Source organism: Thunnus albacares, chromosome 6 (genome assembly GCF_914725855.1).
Source record: "Thunnus albacares chromosome 6, fThuAlb1.1, whole genome shotgun sequence".
NCBI classification, from domain to species: Eukaryota; Metazoa; Chordata; class Actinopteri; order Scombriformes; family Scombridae; genus Thunnus; species Thunnus albacares.
The window spans coordinates 22,243,884-22,263,411 of NC_058111.1; the positions used below are offsets into that span (position 1 = coordinate 22,243,884).

Genomic DNA, 19,528 nt, shown 5'->3' on the forward strand with positions numbered 1-19,528 from the left:
AACATAAATGGTCATGTCTCATCAGACAGAAGAGAGATTGCTGACAGTCAGAATAATTATTTTACTACCATTGCTAGAACCCTGGTTTATAAAACTTCCTATCTTCTCTGGTAAATTTGGAGAGAGACCTGTGTAGCAGTTTTATTCCCAAAAGTGGGTTAAACCAAATTCCTTCTCATTTAAGAACGTAGTATAACCTCTGTCCTCTGTCCAAATGAATGTTTGTTTAAAATGTTATGTTAAAGCAACAGGTTTAGGCAATATTTCAGCAATATTTTTGAAGGATGAAGCTGAAATTGTAACATCCTATGTCACACACATCATCAACCTATCTCTGGTACAAGGTACATTTCCAAATGTAATGAAGGCTGCTACAGTTATTCCAATATTCAAGAAATGAAATAAATTAGAACACAGTAACTACAGACCAGTGTCCATTTTATGTATTTTATCTAAGATCATACAGAAGATAGTGTTTGAGCAAATTGATTGTAATATCTCCTCACATAACCTTCTCTATGAGTTTCAGTCCAGATTTAGGAGCTCTCACTCCACTGATTCATGTTTGCTCTATCTGACTGATTACATTAGAAAATAAACTGATGGAGGAAAACACTGGCATGGTGACATTAGACTTTCAAAAGCATTTGACACTGTTGATCACTCTATACTACTGATGAAACCAAAAGCTTCGGGGTGAGTCAGTAATCAAATGGGTGGATTCTTATCTCAAAGACAGAGTACAAATGGTGGATGTTAATTGGATTACTATCCAGCCTTAAAATACTAGAGTGCAGAGTTCCCTAGGGAAGCGTCCTGGGCCTCTTTTTTTCCTGCTCTTTGTAAATGATTTAAAGTCCACATGTTCATGTGATCTCTTTCTCTACGCAGACAATTCTGCCTTACTTATACTGCACAAAGATAAGTGTAATTGAAAAAACCTTAAGTTCAGAGCGTACATTGGTTGGTAAATGGCTAAGTGACAATAAGCTATCTCTCTATCTTGGCAAAACTGAATCTATTTTATTTGGATCTTGATGTAATTTGAAGAAGTCTGGTGGCTTTAAAATCATGGTTAAGGATACCACAATAGTAGAGAAATCCCCGGTTAATTATCTTGGATATATATTGGATTACAATTTAACCATCTGAGAGGACATGGCTTTGAAGGTACTTACAAAGGTTAACATAGGATACATTTTTTTGGCTAAGATCTCAACATTTTTGGACTTTGGGGCTTTGAAAATACTGGCTGGTGCTCTAATTCAGTGTCACCTTGACTAGACCTGTTGTGCTTGGTATGATGGTATTTCAAAGACAATCAAACTTCAGGCATCACAGAACAAGCTTGTCAGAATTGTCCTGAGGTTACCAGTAGCCACTCACTTCCTTCCCTCTCATTTTGAGAGGGTTAATTGGTTTACGGTACAGGACAGGGTGGACCTGATTAAATTGTGTACAGTACTGAAGATTGTTTGGGTGGACGTGCCCAGATTAACTTTTTTTTTTCATTTTTGGGTTGGAGACACATATAGTTATGCCACTAGGAGGAGCTCGACTTTGTACACTACAAATTTATAACACTTACTGGCAAGAAAACCTTTTCAGCAGCCGTTTCAAGCTAGCCAAATGAAGGAAATTGATGGAGTGGGCAGCTTCAAAACCTCTGTAAACACACCATACTACTGAGGTGTGTTGTGGCAGGATCCACACATTTCAAGTATTTATTGCCTAATGTATTTTTTCCTTGTTCTATGTAGTATCTCTGTTGTATAGTATTTAGTGTGATTGAATATATGAGCTGTCAAGTTGGTCATTTGCTGATGACTATCCTTGTACCCCCTTCCATCAAGGACCACAATGGAAATAAGCATACTAGCTTTATTGTGCCATCCTTGACAGTTTTTGAAAAATTGTACATGGAGCCCTGTATTTATTTATTATTTATTTATTTATTGTCGAATAAAAATCAATCAATCAATTTCATGCTCCATGTCCTGTGAGTTTCTGGCCTCAGGCACAAACCATGTAAACATGAGGTCATGGGTACAGCTGCAGCCAAGGACAATTTGTTGAATTGTTTTTGAAAACAGAAATAAGTATTAGCATTTTCTTGCCTTAAGGAAATTTTGTGAGTCTAACCTGCAGACTTTGCCAAATTTCTTGGTTATAAAACTTCCTTTGGACTACTGGTGCACAGAGGTCTTCCAAACTTGACCAGATCAATGCACAATGCACATATGAGAGGGTTTGGGAAGCAGAGGATATGTAATGCAATAGTTAAAAGACAAATGACAACAAAATTGATGATTTGACATGAAACATGGCTGACAATGTACTGCATGTGAATACTGCCCTACAAAGTCAAACCGCACTAATTACAATTTTGGTCAAAACTGAATTATGACTGAAATTGAACTTTTAAATGTCTGTTTTCTCTTGTGACAAATTGTCTAAGTTGGGTCTTGCTCTACCTTAGAGAAAAAACAATCAAACTGCAGTAACTATAAAATCCAACCAAAAACCAAGGCAAACCTTGGTTTCTCTGAGCTTTGGCTGCAGTTACTGTGGTCTGCGACAGCCCTTCAAATGTTAATGAATGAGGCTTCAGTGTCTGTAAATCCCATATTCTAGCCAGTTTCATGACAATCCAAGGAGGGGAATCTTCGTGTTCTCCGCTGGGTATTATCAGCTAACCTGATCGTAGTAGATAGTAATGATAGCTTGGATATCACTGTAGCGCTAGCTAGCTAGACAGGACAAGAGAGTGCACCAACATTAGTTTACAGACTGACAGCCCCCTCCCCCTCCTCTCTCTGTCTCGTACAACCCTCATCAGATGTTACACTGCACACTATGTAGCCAAGTCATAATTTAAATAACTTCAACTGATAATCTATACAACAACAACAGCAAGCAAGTTTATTAAGCTAGATTTGATTGATATAATTTATTTATATTAGGACAGGAACTTGATTATATTCTATGAAACCATATATGTATTTCTAAAAATAGGTTAATATAAATTTTACAATTAAAATAAATACATCAAGCCATCTTAATAGGTTAAACCACACAAAATAATATTTGAGGATTGCTTAAATTTGTCTTAATTACTCATCTATTTCAACTTTTTAAACATGCAAACAATGAAACACTTAAACACAGATATAATGGAATAAAAAATCAAATTAGATTTAGATTGTAGTTACCGCACTTTGTCTTTGCAATACCTACATACTGTATCTGTTTAAGGTAAAACAAAGGCAGAGTGAACTATCTGTATTTTTGGGGTCATAGGTCAAATAATTGGTCATGATTTTTAAGCCATGAAAATTACTTAAGAGATGCATATTTAATAAGCACATAACAGCTGTTCTACCTATAACACGGCTAGCTGGACAATCAAAAAACTTTGAAGCCATTTTTCTCAGTTTCATTGTTAGCATAGTTTGCCTTTGTAGGGCAGAATAGGTGTTGGTATTTAGCCCATATCTGTATTATGGTCTCGACCCAGGGACTACAGATGGAAATTAGTTTTTACTATAACTGGTGCAATAAATGTATTGTTCCTTGTCCCTGTTATATAAACCACTGTTTTTCAACTGGGAGTCCACAAACTGCTAGTGGTCCGTGGTGTAACTGCAATAAAATATATATTTTAAAAAGATCCTGTACCACATCCTGATCCTGTACCCAAAAAATGTTGAGAACCACTGATATAAATACTAAAACAAAAACAAAATAAATGTACATTCTCTATGTGTGTGTACATAAGCAAGCTAATGTCTTGTGAGAGTGATTTGGATGTGTGCTATTAGTCCAACAAAGGGAACTTGCACTACCTGTATTTGAGGGTTGGAATGGGGCTTGGGGTGCAGAGGGGAAACCACCCGTCGACCCAGAAGTGCTCCCGAATGCATCAAAATTAGCAAAGTCTGCATTTGCGTTGGCATTCTGTGCCGCTGGAGGTGGTGTCAGGATGAGGTTCAGACAGTCAGATGAACAAAAAAGACAATGGGAGGAAAACAATGGATGAGATGATAAGAGAATGGACATATGACAACCAGGAACATGAATGACAGATTTCAAAACAAAGACAATGGATTTGGTGCTAAAATGACAGATAATCATAGAATTGATGTTACATAACAATAAAATGCACAGCAGATTTAAAGGTAGGGAGCATAGTCTGATGTTTACCGTCTCTAATGATACGCACGCTGGACTCCTTGCAGGGTGCACAGCATCTAAGGCTGTATGTGTGTGCTCAGTATTACACATTAATCTCAGAGGCATGAATCTGTGCTTATGTTTGCTATGTGGAGATGTGTGGATGGGACTTTGGTCACTGCATTAAGGGTGTGTCTTGATGGCTCTTTGAGGGGGAAATGAGAAGAAATTATCCTCCACAGAAGGAAAACACTAATCGTCCTATGTTACAGGCATTTGTAACCATGGAGATGTGTCTGTCCGTAGCACATCTGATTCTATTCCATAATGTATGGCCATGTTTTGTAACCATGGAGGTACAAGGCTGCTGACATTTAACAAATTCTGAAGGATCCAGAACGTTTGCCACAATCTATAAAAAGGTGTTAATTAAAATGCAAGATCAATCAGCACACAGTTGTCTCTTTAAGTACCTTAAGCATTTTAAATGTCGACTGCAGCCAAACTTGAGCACAGGGGTGTGCACATGCGTATATGCACATATAAGATTTTGACTCATTCAAGCTACAATTTATCACATTTTTTTCTTTCAAACAATTAAGGGGATTTCACCAATAAACACCTTTAACTACAGAGGAGACCGAAACTGGTGAACAAAAACATGCACCATTTGATGCTCCTGGTTAGAGCCTGTGGAAAAAACGAACTGAGACAAGAATTTCCACACTTAAAAGGACAATCCCATCCTGACTTGAGTTATTGCTTATTTCTTGCTTTATATCACTTTCCAGTGCATTTATCATGTTGAGATATTTAGTATTTTTCTGTCATCTCGACTGCTCAAATTGACTGCACGGTGTTAAAACTTGCAAACATAAAAGATCACACTGATGTTTCTTTCACTCTGCTTTTGCCAGACATGTAATAACAGTTCATTTTATCTCGTTATCAGTTATTCATTTGTTCCTTACTTGTGTGGCTGTTGAAATGTGCAAAGTTAGCAAAACCGGAGCTGGCGCCTGCACTCATGTTGGGCGGGGCAGCAAAGATGTCTCCACCCAAGTCACTGAGGAGGTCAAACTTCTTGTCATGAAACTGCTGCTGGTGGGTATGTCCACGGCTCACCACTGGAGACTGATGGAGACAAGAAAAGTATTTGAAAAAACAGCATACTGTATATGTGTTGGTTAGTATGTCTAGGAATCCCTTGACAACCTTTAGGACTAAGGAAGACAAGAGGAAGGTACATTGAAAAAGAGACTGAGGGGAGTGTCTGTCAGTCTATGTATATGATGTGTCATCCTGCAAATATAAGCATTAGTAAGGAAAGATGAGATTTATTCCAGAGGTTAGATTCTGTCATTAATAACAATAAAAGTGATTAAAAATAATGAAACTTAAAGATGTGTCATATATAAATAAAATAATAAAATTAGAGTCATATGTATTGTAGCTGTGTATCACCAGTAAGCAATAATTACAACTCATGTATGTGTGTACGTCATAAATCTCACCTGATTAGGTGGGGTGTTCTTGTTGAGGTGTAGGGAGGGGGCAGACTCCCCCAGCAGGGATTTGAGTGGTCTAACCTCTGGGGTGCTGCTGGTGCTGCTATTTGAGGAGCCAGAGATGGAAGCATGGACTGATGCCACTACCTTGGCCTGCTCAGGAGGTACATACCTAGGAAGCAATTCACACAACCAATCAACCAGTCTTAGTATCACCGTGAAACAAAAACCTTCAGTTTGTCACATAATTTCAAATGTTTCACATAGTCATGGTCTAATTCACGAGATACTAATGGCTATTGGCTAATGGAACAATAGCTGAGATAAATTAGCACAATCTAGGGTTTTCAAAATAATGATTTTGCAGCCTTTTGGCCAAACAAGCATTTTATTTCTGCAAATCCAAATGTGACAACAGGGAATATTATTTGAGAGCAAATGTGACTCACAGCTAGCAGGCAGGTCATTAATCTTAAAGATTAATCTTAACAACAGTGAAGTATCATTGCTGGTGTGTGTGTGTCTGTGCGCTACAGGAGAATGGCTCATGTGTGAGTGCATGAGAGTGTCTGCAGCAAGTGGGGGCATGCTGAGACATGTACCCCTCATCTTTCACATTTTTGTCAGACTTCAGACACTAACTTAACAAATAGATGTAATAATGTCATGGTCGACTATCAGGCTCATGGTCTAAATTAATATTTGAACATCCAGAAAAATATAGTTATATATTTATCTCAATTTTTTTGACTTCATAAACTAACTCTCACAAAATTAATATTTACTTTTGATGGCCAATCCCCAATTTACAATCAGTGTGGCAGACACTTGTTTGGTGAGGTCTGTCATTAGTTTTATTTGCCTGAAATAACTGCTCTCATCAGTCAACATACTCAACACAATGCATCAATACTAACTATACTAAACCTCATATACAAGTGTACACAAAAACCTATAACTTCATGGAACAACTAAATCTTGCACATAAAAGCAGCTTGACTGTAATGACCTAAATTCTGTGCATTTAAAGAAGGGTATTTGTTGGCTTGCTCGAGGCTAACTGCTATGAGCTGCCTGTGAAACATTCCAAGCCAGAGAGAGAAAAAAAAACAAAACAAAACACAAAGACAAAGCTACATGTCTGCGCTCTGCAAGCTTATAACACTGACTTACCATTTCTTCTTCTCGTATTTTTCTTGAAGGAACTCCTTAACTTTCTGTGGTTCTCTGAAGTCTGGTATTGAGGAGGTTTTTTCATCATAAAGGCCTAGCCAGATCTGTTTACATACCTGAAACATACAGAGTAGCAGAACAACCAATTTTAGTTAAACATTTTTGTAGCAAACATAAAATATGAGTTTACAGACTTGTAATAAGCTGCATTAAAAATGCATGAAGCCAAGGTACACACAAGGAAAATAGTGATGATGACATAGTTAATCGCCGCAAAGCCATTAAATGCAGGTTATGGTCAAAAGAGCATCATTTAAGAACATGCTCTTTTGAAAACATAATCAGAGTAGATCAGGACCAGAAAATAAAAATAATGACAGTGCAAGTGTCACCAACTGAAGGTGTAGGCTAATTGCAGACGACTGATGCAATACACTGCATAACCCATGGACTTATTTACTTATGTAAATGGCTTGACACTTTGCCAGGTTTGGTGGTTTGGTGTAGAAAAGGTGGCCCCATGTTTGCACAGACTGAGCATGATTATTTGGTGTAGAATCGGTCTGAGTCTCACCTCTGGTGTTGGGTTTTGAACAGCATTCCAAAAGTATTTGCCTAATCCAGTAAAGAGAGGTTTATAGGCTCCATGCATGTGTGCACTCAGAATTGGTGCTGCAAGAACTACCATGGCTCTTATGCTATATGCACACTTCTGTTGCTGTTACTTCTTTAGTTGACTTTGATGTGCATGCACACACACAGAGAGCACATGCAGGTTTACTTTCATGAAACTAGAACTACTGCAAATATTAACTGCACGCTGTTGTATCTGCTTTTTAATGTTTCGTATCTGCGTCAAGTGCTCTCTGTGGAAAGATAAAAGGCAACTTGAAAGCGGTAGTATTTACAGTGGTATTTGAAAGTTTGTTAACCCTTTAGATTTTTTTCCATTTCTGAATAAATATGACCTAAAATGTGATCAGATTTTCACACAAGTCCTAAAACTAGATAAAGGGAACTCAATTAAACAAATGAGACAAAACCATTTAACTTATTTATTTATTGAGGAAATTTATCAAACCTTACATATTTGTGTGGGGCAAAAGTATGTGAACCCTTGCTTTCAGTAACTGGTGTAACCTCCTTTTGCAGCAATAACTTCAGCTAAACATTTCTGGTAACCATTTACCAGCCCTGCACATTGGCTTGAAGGAATTTTAGCCCATTCCTCCTTACAGAACAGTCTCAACTCAGGGAGGTTAGTGGGCTTCCTTGCACGCTTCAGGTCCTTCCCACAGTATTTCCATTGGATTAAGGTCAGGACTTTGACTCGGCCATTCCAAAACATTAACTTTCTTCTGCTTTAAGCATTCTTTGGTCGAACGACTTGTGTGTTTAGGGTCGTTGTCTTGCTGCATGACCCACTTTCTGCTGAGCTTCAGTTCACGGATGGATGCCTTGACACTTTCCTATACTATGAATTCTGGTACAGCTCAGAATTCATAATTCCATCAATGATTTCAAGCCGTCCTGGTCCACAGGTAGCAGAGCAGGCCCAAACCATGATACTACCACCACCATGTTTCAAAGATGGGATAAGGTTCTTATGCTGGAATATAGTGTTTACTTGTCGCCTCATTCAAGTCAAAAAGTTAGATTCTGGTCTCATCTGTCCACAGAACATTTTTCCAATAGCCTTCTGGCTTATCCATGTGGTCTTGATTAAATCCTAGATGGGCAGCAATGTTCTTTTTGGAGAGCAGTGGCTTTCTCCTTGCAACTCTGCCATCCACACCACTGATGTTCACTGTTCTCCTGATGGTGGACTCGTGAACATTGACTGTAGCCACTGCAAGAGAGGCCTTTAGTTTCCAAGACATTACTCTGGGGTCCCTTGTGACCTCCCGGACTATTACATGCCTTGCCCTTGGTGTGATCTTTATTGGTTGACCACTCCTGGGTCTCCTGTGGCATTGTGTAGAGTCCTCCGTTTGTACACGATCTGCCTGACAGTCAACTTTTTACAAATGGTTTTGTAACTCTTTCCAGCTTGGTGAGAAATCAACAACTCTTCTAAGGTCCTCAGAAATCTCCTTTTTTGGAGCCATGACAGACTTCCACAAATCTGTGTTGTGAAGTTCAGACTTTGATAGTGAAAACCCAGATTTCTCTTCTTTAAAAAGGTAGAGTCAGTCATTTTGGAGAAAGAACTGTTGATATTTGAACTAAACATCCAAACAAATACACCCCTTCCTTCATGATCCATCATAAGCTCCACCCAGACCGCCCCCCAAAATTCATGGACGCACATTGCCAAGGCAACGACCAAAAGAGAAATATGGCGGAACCCAGAGTGATGAGTCACCTGTAGAGTCATTTCTGTTCTTCTCACACATTATCATGAGCAGCAAAGAAAATGTGTCTGCTGTGAACACAACAGTCCATCCACACTCTCCACCTCTCTGCAGCCTCCCCACTTCTCACTCGACTTGCGTTCAAGCGTCTCTGTCCACAGAAGCAGCCGTCTGTCAGCTGCAGCTCCTGGAAATCTGTGAGGACAGCATCTTGACAAACTGCTTTCACCAGGCTGACTGACAGCAGAAATTAACTGAACCAAAATAGTTTGCATGTCAGCTCCACTGGAAGAAATTAACAGTGTTTGTATTTATTGATTCAATGATATGGTTAATAAATTGAAAACACATATACAGCTGGATATTTGTGTGATTTAAACAACTGCCTGCTAAGACTACACTTCACTAAATGCAACAGACTTGGAGTGTAAAAAAAAATGCGAAGGTCCCCGTGAGACTGTCTCAGATTCAGTGTGGATTGATACAATGAAATAATAAAAAATAATAAAAATAAAAAAACCAAAAGCGCGTCTGTTCTGTGAGAAAATACTTTCTATATGAATTGGCCACGGCCGGCCTCTCTCTCTCCAGTTCACCAGCCCTCCCCCAACATTCAACAGGTGCTGGAGACAGGACAGGTGCTCTGATGACTTCCCCCTGTCCTGTGCACAAGGACGAATGCCTCCTGCCGCTGATTGGCTGGAGTAATGTTGTGTGGCTCACTCCGAGCCACTGTGTTTACATGCCCATTTACTCCCAACTCTAATTTCTCCTTCAAATGAATTGATGATTCTAGAGGTTCACATTATTTTGCCGCACACAAATATGTAACATTGGATCATTTTCCACAATAACTGAAAGAACAAGTGTAAGGTTTTAGTCTCATCCATTTAATTGATGTCTATCTAGTTTTAGAACTTGCATGAAAATCTGATCACATTTTAGGTTTTTTATGCAGAAATAGAGCAAATTCTGAAGGGTTCACAAACTTTCAAGCACCACTGTATATAACAGCCTTGAAGGATATATGCCTCAGCTCCAACCTTGAGTCTCCTGCATGTCTGCCTGCCCTGCCACTTTGCTACAGCTTTTAATAGGTTCTGCTTCCCAGGCGGCATTGCTCTATTTCATACTCCGTTTACCAGAAATGGCTCTTGAATGATGATGCACTTTGGTTCATCTGTGCAGTACAAATATGTGGTGCCACTTTCTGAATATGATGGCTGAGTGAGAGCTGAAAGTCTCTTTATGATAACAAACAATCATAAAGACTTTCACCTCCAACAATCTATATAAACCATTTATATATTTTTTCATTTTATTTATCTACTATTAGTACTTTGCAATAGTGGAAAATCTTTTCACAATAAATGTAATGATCATCGTGTATTGGTATTCATAATTATGTTTTACAGTATATAACAGTCAACTGAATATCTTAAGGTTTTGGACTATTAGTCAGAACAATCGAACTGAAAGCATCCCTGTGGGCTCTAAGAAATTGTGAATGGCATTTTTTTCATAGATCAAATGATTACTCAATCAAGAAAATGATCAACTGATTCAACTTTAATGAGCTTAATTGTTAGTTGCATCCCTAATTAAGATCCGATGATTCCCCCAGTTTGAGTCAAATTTGTGGCAAATCTGCCAAAAAATGGACATGGTGATTGTTTGCACTGTTTAAAATGAATTAAGTATTAAGTGTATTAAGAATTAAGTATATTAAGTGTAATGAAGCATCAGTATAACATTTTGTATAGAAAATAACTGGGGCATTGAAATTGACGGCACCTTCAAATGGCAGAAGTAAATGTTGACAGATTTAGGGCCCTGACATATTCATCTCATCAAGTTGTGACTAACATGTTAGCAAATAATCGCCTCCTTCCAAATCCGGCAGACACAGAGCAACACAATCATCCCAGTGAGGTTATGAGTGGCCACCTGATCAATACAAGTTAAATATTAACTAGCCTTTCAGTGCTGGTTTGGGCTCCACCAGCTCCTAAATATCTGGGTCTTGTTCAATTTCCTTCACCAGCTAAAAAATATAAATATTGAATAACAATATTCATAATACTGTGATATTTAAAAATTAAAAATGCTATATGTGCCTAAATGACACTAAAATACTTCCATAATATCATTCCACATTCCATCGACCTTAAACATGATTCTCTTTAGTCTGTTAAATATAATAGATGGGGAGTACATACGAGAGAATAGTGATGGCACAATAAAAAGCTAACCTACATGGACAGCCATTAAATCAAACATCAAAGCAGTGGGAATGTTGATCACAACATTAATTAACAGCTGTGACAGGGAAAACAGTCACCATACCTACCTCATTGCCATGTTTCTGTAAAACCTCGATTTCCTGTTGCGTGAAGGTTGTCATGGAGATGGACTTAACTCTGTGGGGTGGATTCAATCCTCGTCTGTAGGTGGAGAAATGGAAACACGGGTCAATTTAATTTGAAGACACTGTGAATGAAAACCTCCAGGTTACACCTCTCAGGACAGGGCCATTTAATTAGCAACAAGCTGACTGGCTGGTGTGGGAAACTGGGGCGAGGAAGACCGCGAAACAGAGAGAAATACTGACTGAAAAAGAAGGGAAGTAAAATAGGACAAAGGAAGTGGGTGAAACTCTCCTGCCATTGACTGAACTGAGGTTGTCAGTACAGTAAAGGAACAAGTGATCTCCCTTAATGTAGAGCTTCCATTATTGAGCAACCCCCATTAGCCTGCACAAGCCTTGCTCAGAAGGTCACAGCTCATGCCACAATGGCCCAAATGCTTGTTCACTGTAATACCTGAAAAGACCCATCAGTAGGCTTTTATATTAAGCTGCCAGTCTGCTTGCCAGAGTATTTTTTCCTGGACTCACCAGTAAGTGAAAACTCCTGTAGTGCTTTTCAATGCTGCCACCTGTTTTGCCTGTGAAGTTAACCAATCACAACTTAGCACAATTTTATAACTGTAACTGGAGTGTATTTGGGCACCAAAGCCACCAGAACAAGAAAAAGACCACTGGACTGTGAAAAAACAACACCATGAGTGACTTTGAATGCCATTTTTTTAAATAGCAGCTATATTGCAGAGCTGTGAAGTGTATCAATCAGATATCCTGCTCTACATTGTCCAGCAACTGTGATCCAAAGCGTCTTTTTACTCCTTGTCTTCACTGGCCGTATAGCAAAAGCAGCATGTCAACAGCACAACAGCAACACTCCTTCATCAGTGTCTGCAGTGGATTCATCCAGCCACGGTGCTAAGGTGTACTGAAAAGCATTTTGACAACACTCATTGCAACACAACATTGTATTTACACATGTAAATTCCAAAGTAAGTAGACTATACATAACCAAACAACCCAGCTCAACCTCAAATTTAAACTTTAACTCACAGAGATATGCTGGCATTTAGCAGGCAAATTTAAAACAGGGTTTACTATGACTCAGCACTTCTATATGTGGAGAACTCATGTCATGTTATATGACAGCAATCATCCCAGTATTAACCCCCTTCCTAATAGTTTTCTTAGTGTTACCCAGCAAGGCTTTGAATGTTTTAGTTTCCTACCTTTAATTTTTTTTCTGTGCTGACCTGGCCAATACTCTCCAAGGATGTGTGGTAGGACAACACATTTTATTCAAACACATTTTTAGGTATGGCATCATATATTTGATCCACCCCCCAAGAAGTGTTCTTACTAAAGGTAGGATTTTTGGAAGGCCCCGAACATGGACATACTGCTGCCAATCAAGAACTCCACAGTTTCCCTAAAAGATTCTCTTAAAAGTCCTCTGAAGTATTTGAGGTTTTTGCCAGTCTTTGAAGAGGCAGCTGTGTTAGGGACGTTCCCCTTTCCTACATGCTGTTGCTCACACCACCTGTCAAGAATCATTTCTATTTTCCCCGATTCAGCTCTGCAGGCAAATGGGTGAGAACAGCCCTGAAATCAAGAGAGGCAGGAAATCTCTTCAAAGTGACCTGTCTACATAAAAAGGCAGAGTACACAAAATGAAAGCTGCATTTATGTTTATCAAATAAACTTAGTGGATGCTGATTATACAGACGTTTGTACAAAAATTGTCTTGCTGACAAAATATTTTAACACAAATGAAAGTTAAAATGCTGAAAGGCAACTATCAACCAAATATGTACTAACAATAGATTAATGTTTACTGTGCATTTTAGGAGCAATGACACTGTTTAACTTTTTGTGAGGTAATTATAACAACTCTCTAGGGAATGGGAACCACAGTGTCACAATTACAAACATAATGTTATACACATAATGGAGGCAGTGAAATACTAGACAGGACTGTTGAATTATTTACTGCTTCACCCCTTACAGAACTTGTTCTCATCTCCACCCATTCTTTACACATCACCCAATCAGCTGACCGCAAAGTGTTACAAACAACAGGTATATTTATATCAGTCAGCTCTAACATGGAATAAACTAGCCAAAAAAGACGATGTGTCTTATGAGAAAGCTGTCCATATGTCCTCACCTTAACATGGAGTGGATCCATGGGAACTACTGGGCCTACTTCTAGTGGTTACACTTTATCAGCTTGTGCCCTTTTAGGTTATACTGGTCACACTTTCTGAGGAGACAGTTAAGGCTGAAAGAGTACCACAAACCTAACAGAAAAAACCTTAATATAACTGCCATAATTTTATTTTTCAGAGACATTTCAGTTACAAACAAATGTATCCAAAGTAAGGTGCAATTAACTCATGTCAGTGGCAAATTTATCTGTAGAAAAAACAGAAGATTGTGTGAGTGAGTCTCTATGTGTGAGCTTTTATGCGTTTTTCAGTGCCCTGAGGTAGGTGCGTGATCAGATCCTGGTCTCATGAAGATGAAACTAGGTCAGACACTGGGATAAAGTTCCATAGCCCTTGAGGTCTTTATATGATGGCAGCATCTCTGCCCAGTTGTCCTATTAAGGAATTCTGTTAGAGTTTTTTTTTGTCAATTAACTGTATTTTATTTAAATGCGACAATATATTAAATACGATTTTAAATACATCTTCTCTGCCTACCTTGTTTCATTCAAAGTCTTTCACAAATTTGAAAAAGTTTAATCCAAAAACAGGTGTTGCAAAAGAGGGAATCATCTCATAATCTGTGGTGTGCAATTCAACTGTTCTGGATTCCAGTCTGGTACTGAGCCCAACAACACAGCGTTATGGTCTTACAGTCCCATCCACCCCCCATTTCTGCTGAACAAAGTAGCCATACAAGTGGGACAGAGTTTAGTGACAGTAGGATTTGCAGGGAGAATTATATGACAGCAGTAATTACTAAGAAGGTAAAATGAAGAGATAATAAAAAGCTTCTTACATCACAACATTGTATACCGCAACAATGTTTAGAACACACTGATTAACAATTTAATCAAACCATTGCTGGGTAGCAAGGAGAATAGTATCACATATTGCACAGTAAAATAATTATGACCTAGTCACTACTGTACATTAGAGCAGCTCAGCCGGGGAAAACTCCACTCATTTGCATACGGTCACAGCTCCAGGGTAAGAGAAACTGGCAACGTGATGTCTCAAAAGAGAGGAGAGGCTATGCACCGTCCTTCATTTTCCTGTTCAAAGTCTCTTCAACAAGACAGTCTTTAAACACGCAATAGTATTTTGTGTGCACTTTGACAGAAAAATGCCAATTCTTAATTTTCATGGCTCATTATCTAATAAGCATTTATGCCAAGTTACACATTTGTCAGCCTAAAAAGGTACCTCTCTACTATACCTTTTAAGGAATCAAGAATAAGGAGGATGGGGAAACCAAATATGCACAGTTTCAGACTCTAAATCATGTATTAACTTGAAATTGAGTAATATTATCCAGGACATTTGGTGTCAGTGACACCTCCCCACCACTGTTATGGTCTAGTCACTGTTTGAGCCCTGCTTACTCAGAAACACATAGGCCAAGTGGGGTTATTTCCTGCTATGGGCAATTCTCCAGAAAGAGACATTGTGAGTGGTGTTCCTCCTGGGAAGGCCTCCACCTTCACAAGGAATGTGTTTACATAGCAGATTCCAACTCCACCCAAACAACCACAACTATGGGGGGAGAAGTTTGTTATGAGGTAGGTAAACGTGCCCCTTCTATCACCTCTAAACAAGTAAACACTGTTAACTTCCCAAGTTGCAAATGAAAAAAGGGTCATAAATTCAAAACCACCACTATGATCACACGCAATGTCTCAACTTGAATGTCGAATATACTGTTTAGGACTTAAAAGACTGCAGTGTGAACCATCAACATGATACGTCACAACTGTCCTAACTGCAGAATGTACACTGGATGGGTGTCTGTGCTGAGGGGTTTTGCTTTGGTTCCCTTGTAGAGGACAAAATATTACTTTTATTAAGAAACAGTCACAGTAGGAAGACAAGACGGTAACCAAAATAATACATCAAGTCTGAACATGAATATTTAGTCATTCTCACACAGTGCCAATGCCTTTGCTTTTTTAGAAAGAAGTAAAGGGAGACAGAGACAGACAGTGACCTCTCCACCACTTCCTGTTGCACATATACCATCACATGCTGCTGATGTAGCAGCACGGCAGGGCCATACCACTTCCTGTGCCTACAATCACACCAGGCTTCCTGAACACATCAGGCAGACATCAATCCTTTCAAACCCACGTTCTTCTGCTGGAAAGATTTTTGACGCTCAAATTCCACATAACATTTTTTTTTGTCCTAATCAAAACGAGGAAGCAAGAAATCGAGAGAGAAGAGGTGGGTGGGGATTGTGATCTCAAGCTATAAAAGCACTCAATTAACTCACATTACAGACTTTAATACCATAGGGTGAGCAGATGGAAAATTCACAGTGGAGTCCCTGCAGACCTACTAGTGAAGTGAAATGGAGGGCAGACTATACCCATCAGCAAACACACCATTAATCTCATTCTTTTCCACGCTACAGTAAATAACCTTCACATTTAAAGTACAGACACCGAGAACAGTTTGCAAAGATTAAGGTCACAAACCTGGTTAAACAAGGGCTGTACCAGTCTGAGGGACAAACAGTATGAAATGTGTCAAAGAAGTAATCTGTTCCACTGTCAACTAAATAAGCTAAAAAAGGTCACCAGCAGGGAACTGCAATGTAACAAATAATTTCCCTTTTTCCCAGCAACAGTATTAGTGTAATCATTATTCACAAATGAGGGGAGGGGGGGTAGATTTCCATGAAGCATTAAGGAGGGACATGTGCAAGCTGATGACTCTGTGAATGAGCAGAACAGGATGGACGACTGAACAGCTTACTGAGTTACCTGCTAATAGCCTTCTGATAATTTACTTTTCTCAAATGTTTTAATTTACAAAGGCTTATGATTAGTAAACATATTTTTAGATGTTTACAAAAACCAAAGTAAAGTATTTGTGAGCAAGGATGGGACATGGTGGCAAAGAGAGGACCAGGATTTGCAATTTTATGTCGTGTTTGTAAGAAAGATCTGGGGGACTGGAGCACGTGCACCAAAAGTCCTTCTTGCAAGACTGAGACACGGTGAGAAACTGTGCTGTGTGGTTTCTGGCGATGAATGCATGCAGGTATAATTTGGTTTCCAGCTAGCCAAACGTTGATGCACTTAAGATGAGACCACATCTGTGCAAAATGTCATGCAATATAAATGATATAAGGCAGACATTTCCTACAAATCATTTGTCAGTCTTATCTATTGTGCAACTGATCAAAAACCTTTTAAGAGTCATGCAATAAATTGTCATATTTCACCACTTTGTATATCTTATTAAATGTGGCCAGCATTGCATATACCCACAAGACAAAACCTTTTTAACATGCAACATTTGAAAGCTTTATAGAGGTAGGATATCTTTAGCTGAATAGAAAGAAATGGAATGCTTCACTAATCCCAAATCCCGAGCTACAGATGCTTGGTTACACAACTGCACAGCAAAGCTTAAGTCAGGCAAACGCTATCTAAAGTCAAAACATCCAACTGCACTGAAAATATCAGTGCTGTGGATAGGTTAGCTGTGGGAGTCACCTACAATGATCTGGCTGAGTTCAGCTTATAGGCTAAGGGTTAACTGCTGGCACGAGTGATTTCATACAACAGGTTGAGGTTAGCTGACTGTAAAAAGAGTGAAAGTGAGTGTCTGTATTTCAGTCAGTGTAGCGTTATAGCTATAGAGTATGGCTAGTGTAATACTTTTAGCTTTGTAATAGACAGTTGGAACAAATGATGACATGAATAACAGCATTAAGACATTCATACAACAAGGTGACTACCAGGATTTTAACATTTAGCAACAAAAACATTTATGTTTTTTTGTTTGTTTGTTTTTTTTTTTAAAATCAAACTGATCACTCTCAGCTTAGTTTTATGGAGTATAAAAACAAATAGCTAGCTACAAGATACAAAACCACTGATATCAGAATCTTTTTTGGCCAAGTATGTTGACACATACAAGGAATTTGACTCCAGTTTAGTGGCTCTCAGTGCACTTACACAGAATAACACAACAATCTTCAGAAATATACACAAGGAATGACTATATACTGGTGAAACCGTTTATGTGAACTGTAAACAGGATACAAATAGTGCAAAGTAGTGAAGAGTGCAAGGAGTGATGAGATAAATATTAAATAGTAAAAAAAAAAAAAAAGGTGTTACTTTATATACAGTACATATACAAGACGGGTGACAAATTAAAGAAAAACTGGCACAGGTCTGAATGCTTGACCCCTACAGTGAGTGGATCCCTCTGTTATGCTTTGAGGGGCATTTTGCTGGCATGGTTTGGGTCCACTTGTCCCTTTACAGGGAAGAGTCATAGCAAATCAATGCAAAGTTGATCTGGGTGATCACCCTTATCCTATGATGAAACTATTCTATCCTGATGAGAGTAACCTCTTCCAGGATGACCATGCCCCCATCCATAGGGCACGAGGGGTCACTGAATGCCTTGATGAATATGAAAATGATGTGAATCATATGCTAAGGCCTTCACAGTCACCAGATCTCAACCCAATTGAACACCTATGGGAGATTTTGGACGGACGTGTTAGACAGCGCTCTCCACCACTATCATCATAACACCAAATGAGGGAATATCTTTTTGAAGAATGATGTTCATCCCTCCAGTAGAGTTCAGAGACTTGTAGAATCAATGCCAAGGCGCATTGAAGCTGTTCTGGCGGCACGTGGTGGCCCAACACCTTACTAAGACACTTTATGTTGATTTTTCCTTTAATTTGCCACCCGTCTATAGGTGGTTATGTACAGTATATACAGCCTGTTCAAATATACAGTGGTGAATTAAATGTATTGTACATTTTATATTTAAATATACAGATATGAAATGAAAGCTCAAACACGGCAGAATTTCAGTATGTATGCATATGCCTTTGTATGAAAGGGATGCACCATGACCAAGTCAATTAGCTCAGTTACAAGGTGGTGCCTCCTAACCTTACCAGCAACTGGTGGTAGCAGCTGCAGGCTAATGGCTTATCTGTAGACCTAGCTTGCAAGTGTCAGATAAGTTCACTGGCTAACAATGGAAAATAAAGTTAGCCAGTATCCCCAGTGGTTGCTAATTTGCTGACACCTCTGTGTACCCCGCCCAACACTGCAACACAATGTCAAACCCGCTAAACTCACGCTGTCGCTGCTGGATAACTACCCCAACGTTAGCTAGCGGCTAGTCAGCAAGTTAACTGCCGTATGTAGCTGAAGGGTGTCAAATCGTTACATCGTGCGCGCCATGTCTAAGCTAAGGTCACTCTGCAACTTAATACTTACAGGATGCCAGAGCAGGAGGTACAGACGAAGGAGCCCACAGTCATGTTGGCATAGGTTGGGCCGCGCTGGTCGCAGTCAAAGCACTTTCTGTTGGGAGGCAAACTCGTCATTTCTCTCAGCATCTTCAGGTGTTTCTCCTCCTGCTTTCGTTTCGCACTCGCCGCCATGGTGAGAAATATACAACGGGACTAAATAAAACCCAGGTGAGACAGGCTAGTCAGCTCCAACTAAAACAAAGGCTTGTGCTTTTTAACGGTTGCCCGACCCGTGTTAAAGGGTAGGTGGCTCTGTTGTCAGGGCGGCCTCGTCGCGACTCCTCGAACAAGGAGTTTGAGGCGTTGGAGCAGGTTTGTAAACGGAACAAGAAATTTCCTTCCATCTACTTCCGCCTTCGCTTAACCCCCCCTTTACGCAGACTGCACCGCTTCTTTTTGGGTCAGGGCCAAACCTATGTATATAATATACAGTATATAACCCTATTTAATGA

General features: G+C 39.3%; 1 protein-coding gene across 5 annotated transcripts in view; it reads right to left on the reverse strand.

The window, feature by feature from the left end:
• The window catches only part of agfg1a (ArfGAP with FG repeats 1a), a 28,264-nt gene extending 8,859 nt beyond the window's left edge, over window positions 1–19,405 (reverse strand). For 2 of the 5 annotated variants that reach the window (XM_044355158.1, XM_044355156.1), the window contains exons 1-6: window positions 19,042–19,403; window positions 11,559–11,652; window positions 6,855–6,970; window positions 5,688–5,853; window positions 5,145–5,307; window positions 3,846–3,965 (exon numbers count right to left, since the gene is read on the reverse strand). In XM_044355158.1, coding sequence (XP_044211093.1) covers window positions 3,846–3,965; window positions 5,145–5,307; window positions 5,688–5,853; window positions 6,855–6,970; window positions 11,559–11,652; window positions 19,042–19,208 — 826 coding nt within the window. In that variant the 5' untranslated portion in view covers window positions 19,209–19,403. Of the gene's footprint in view, window positions 1–3,845; window positions 3,966–5,144; window positions 5,308–5,687; window positions 5,854–6,854; window positions 6,971–11,558; window positions 11,653–19,041 lie in introns of all 5 variants that reach the window. The other 3 variants (XM_044355157.1, XM_044355155.1, XM_044355159.1) reach the window with 3 other exon arrangements.
• Between the last annotated feature and the right edge of the window lie 123 nt (window positions 19,406–19,528).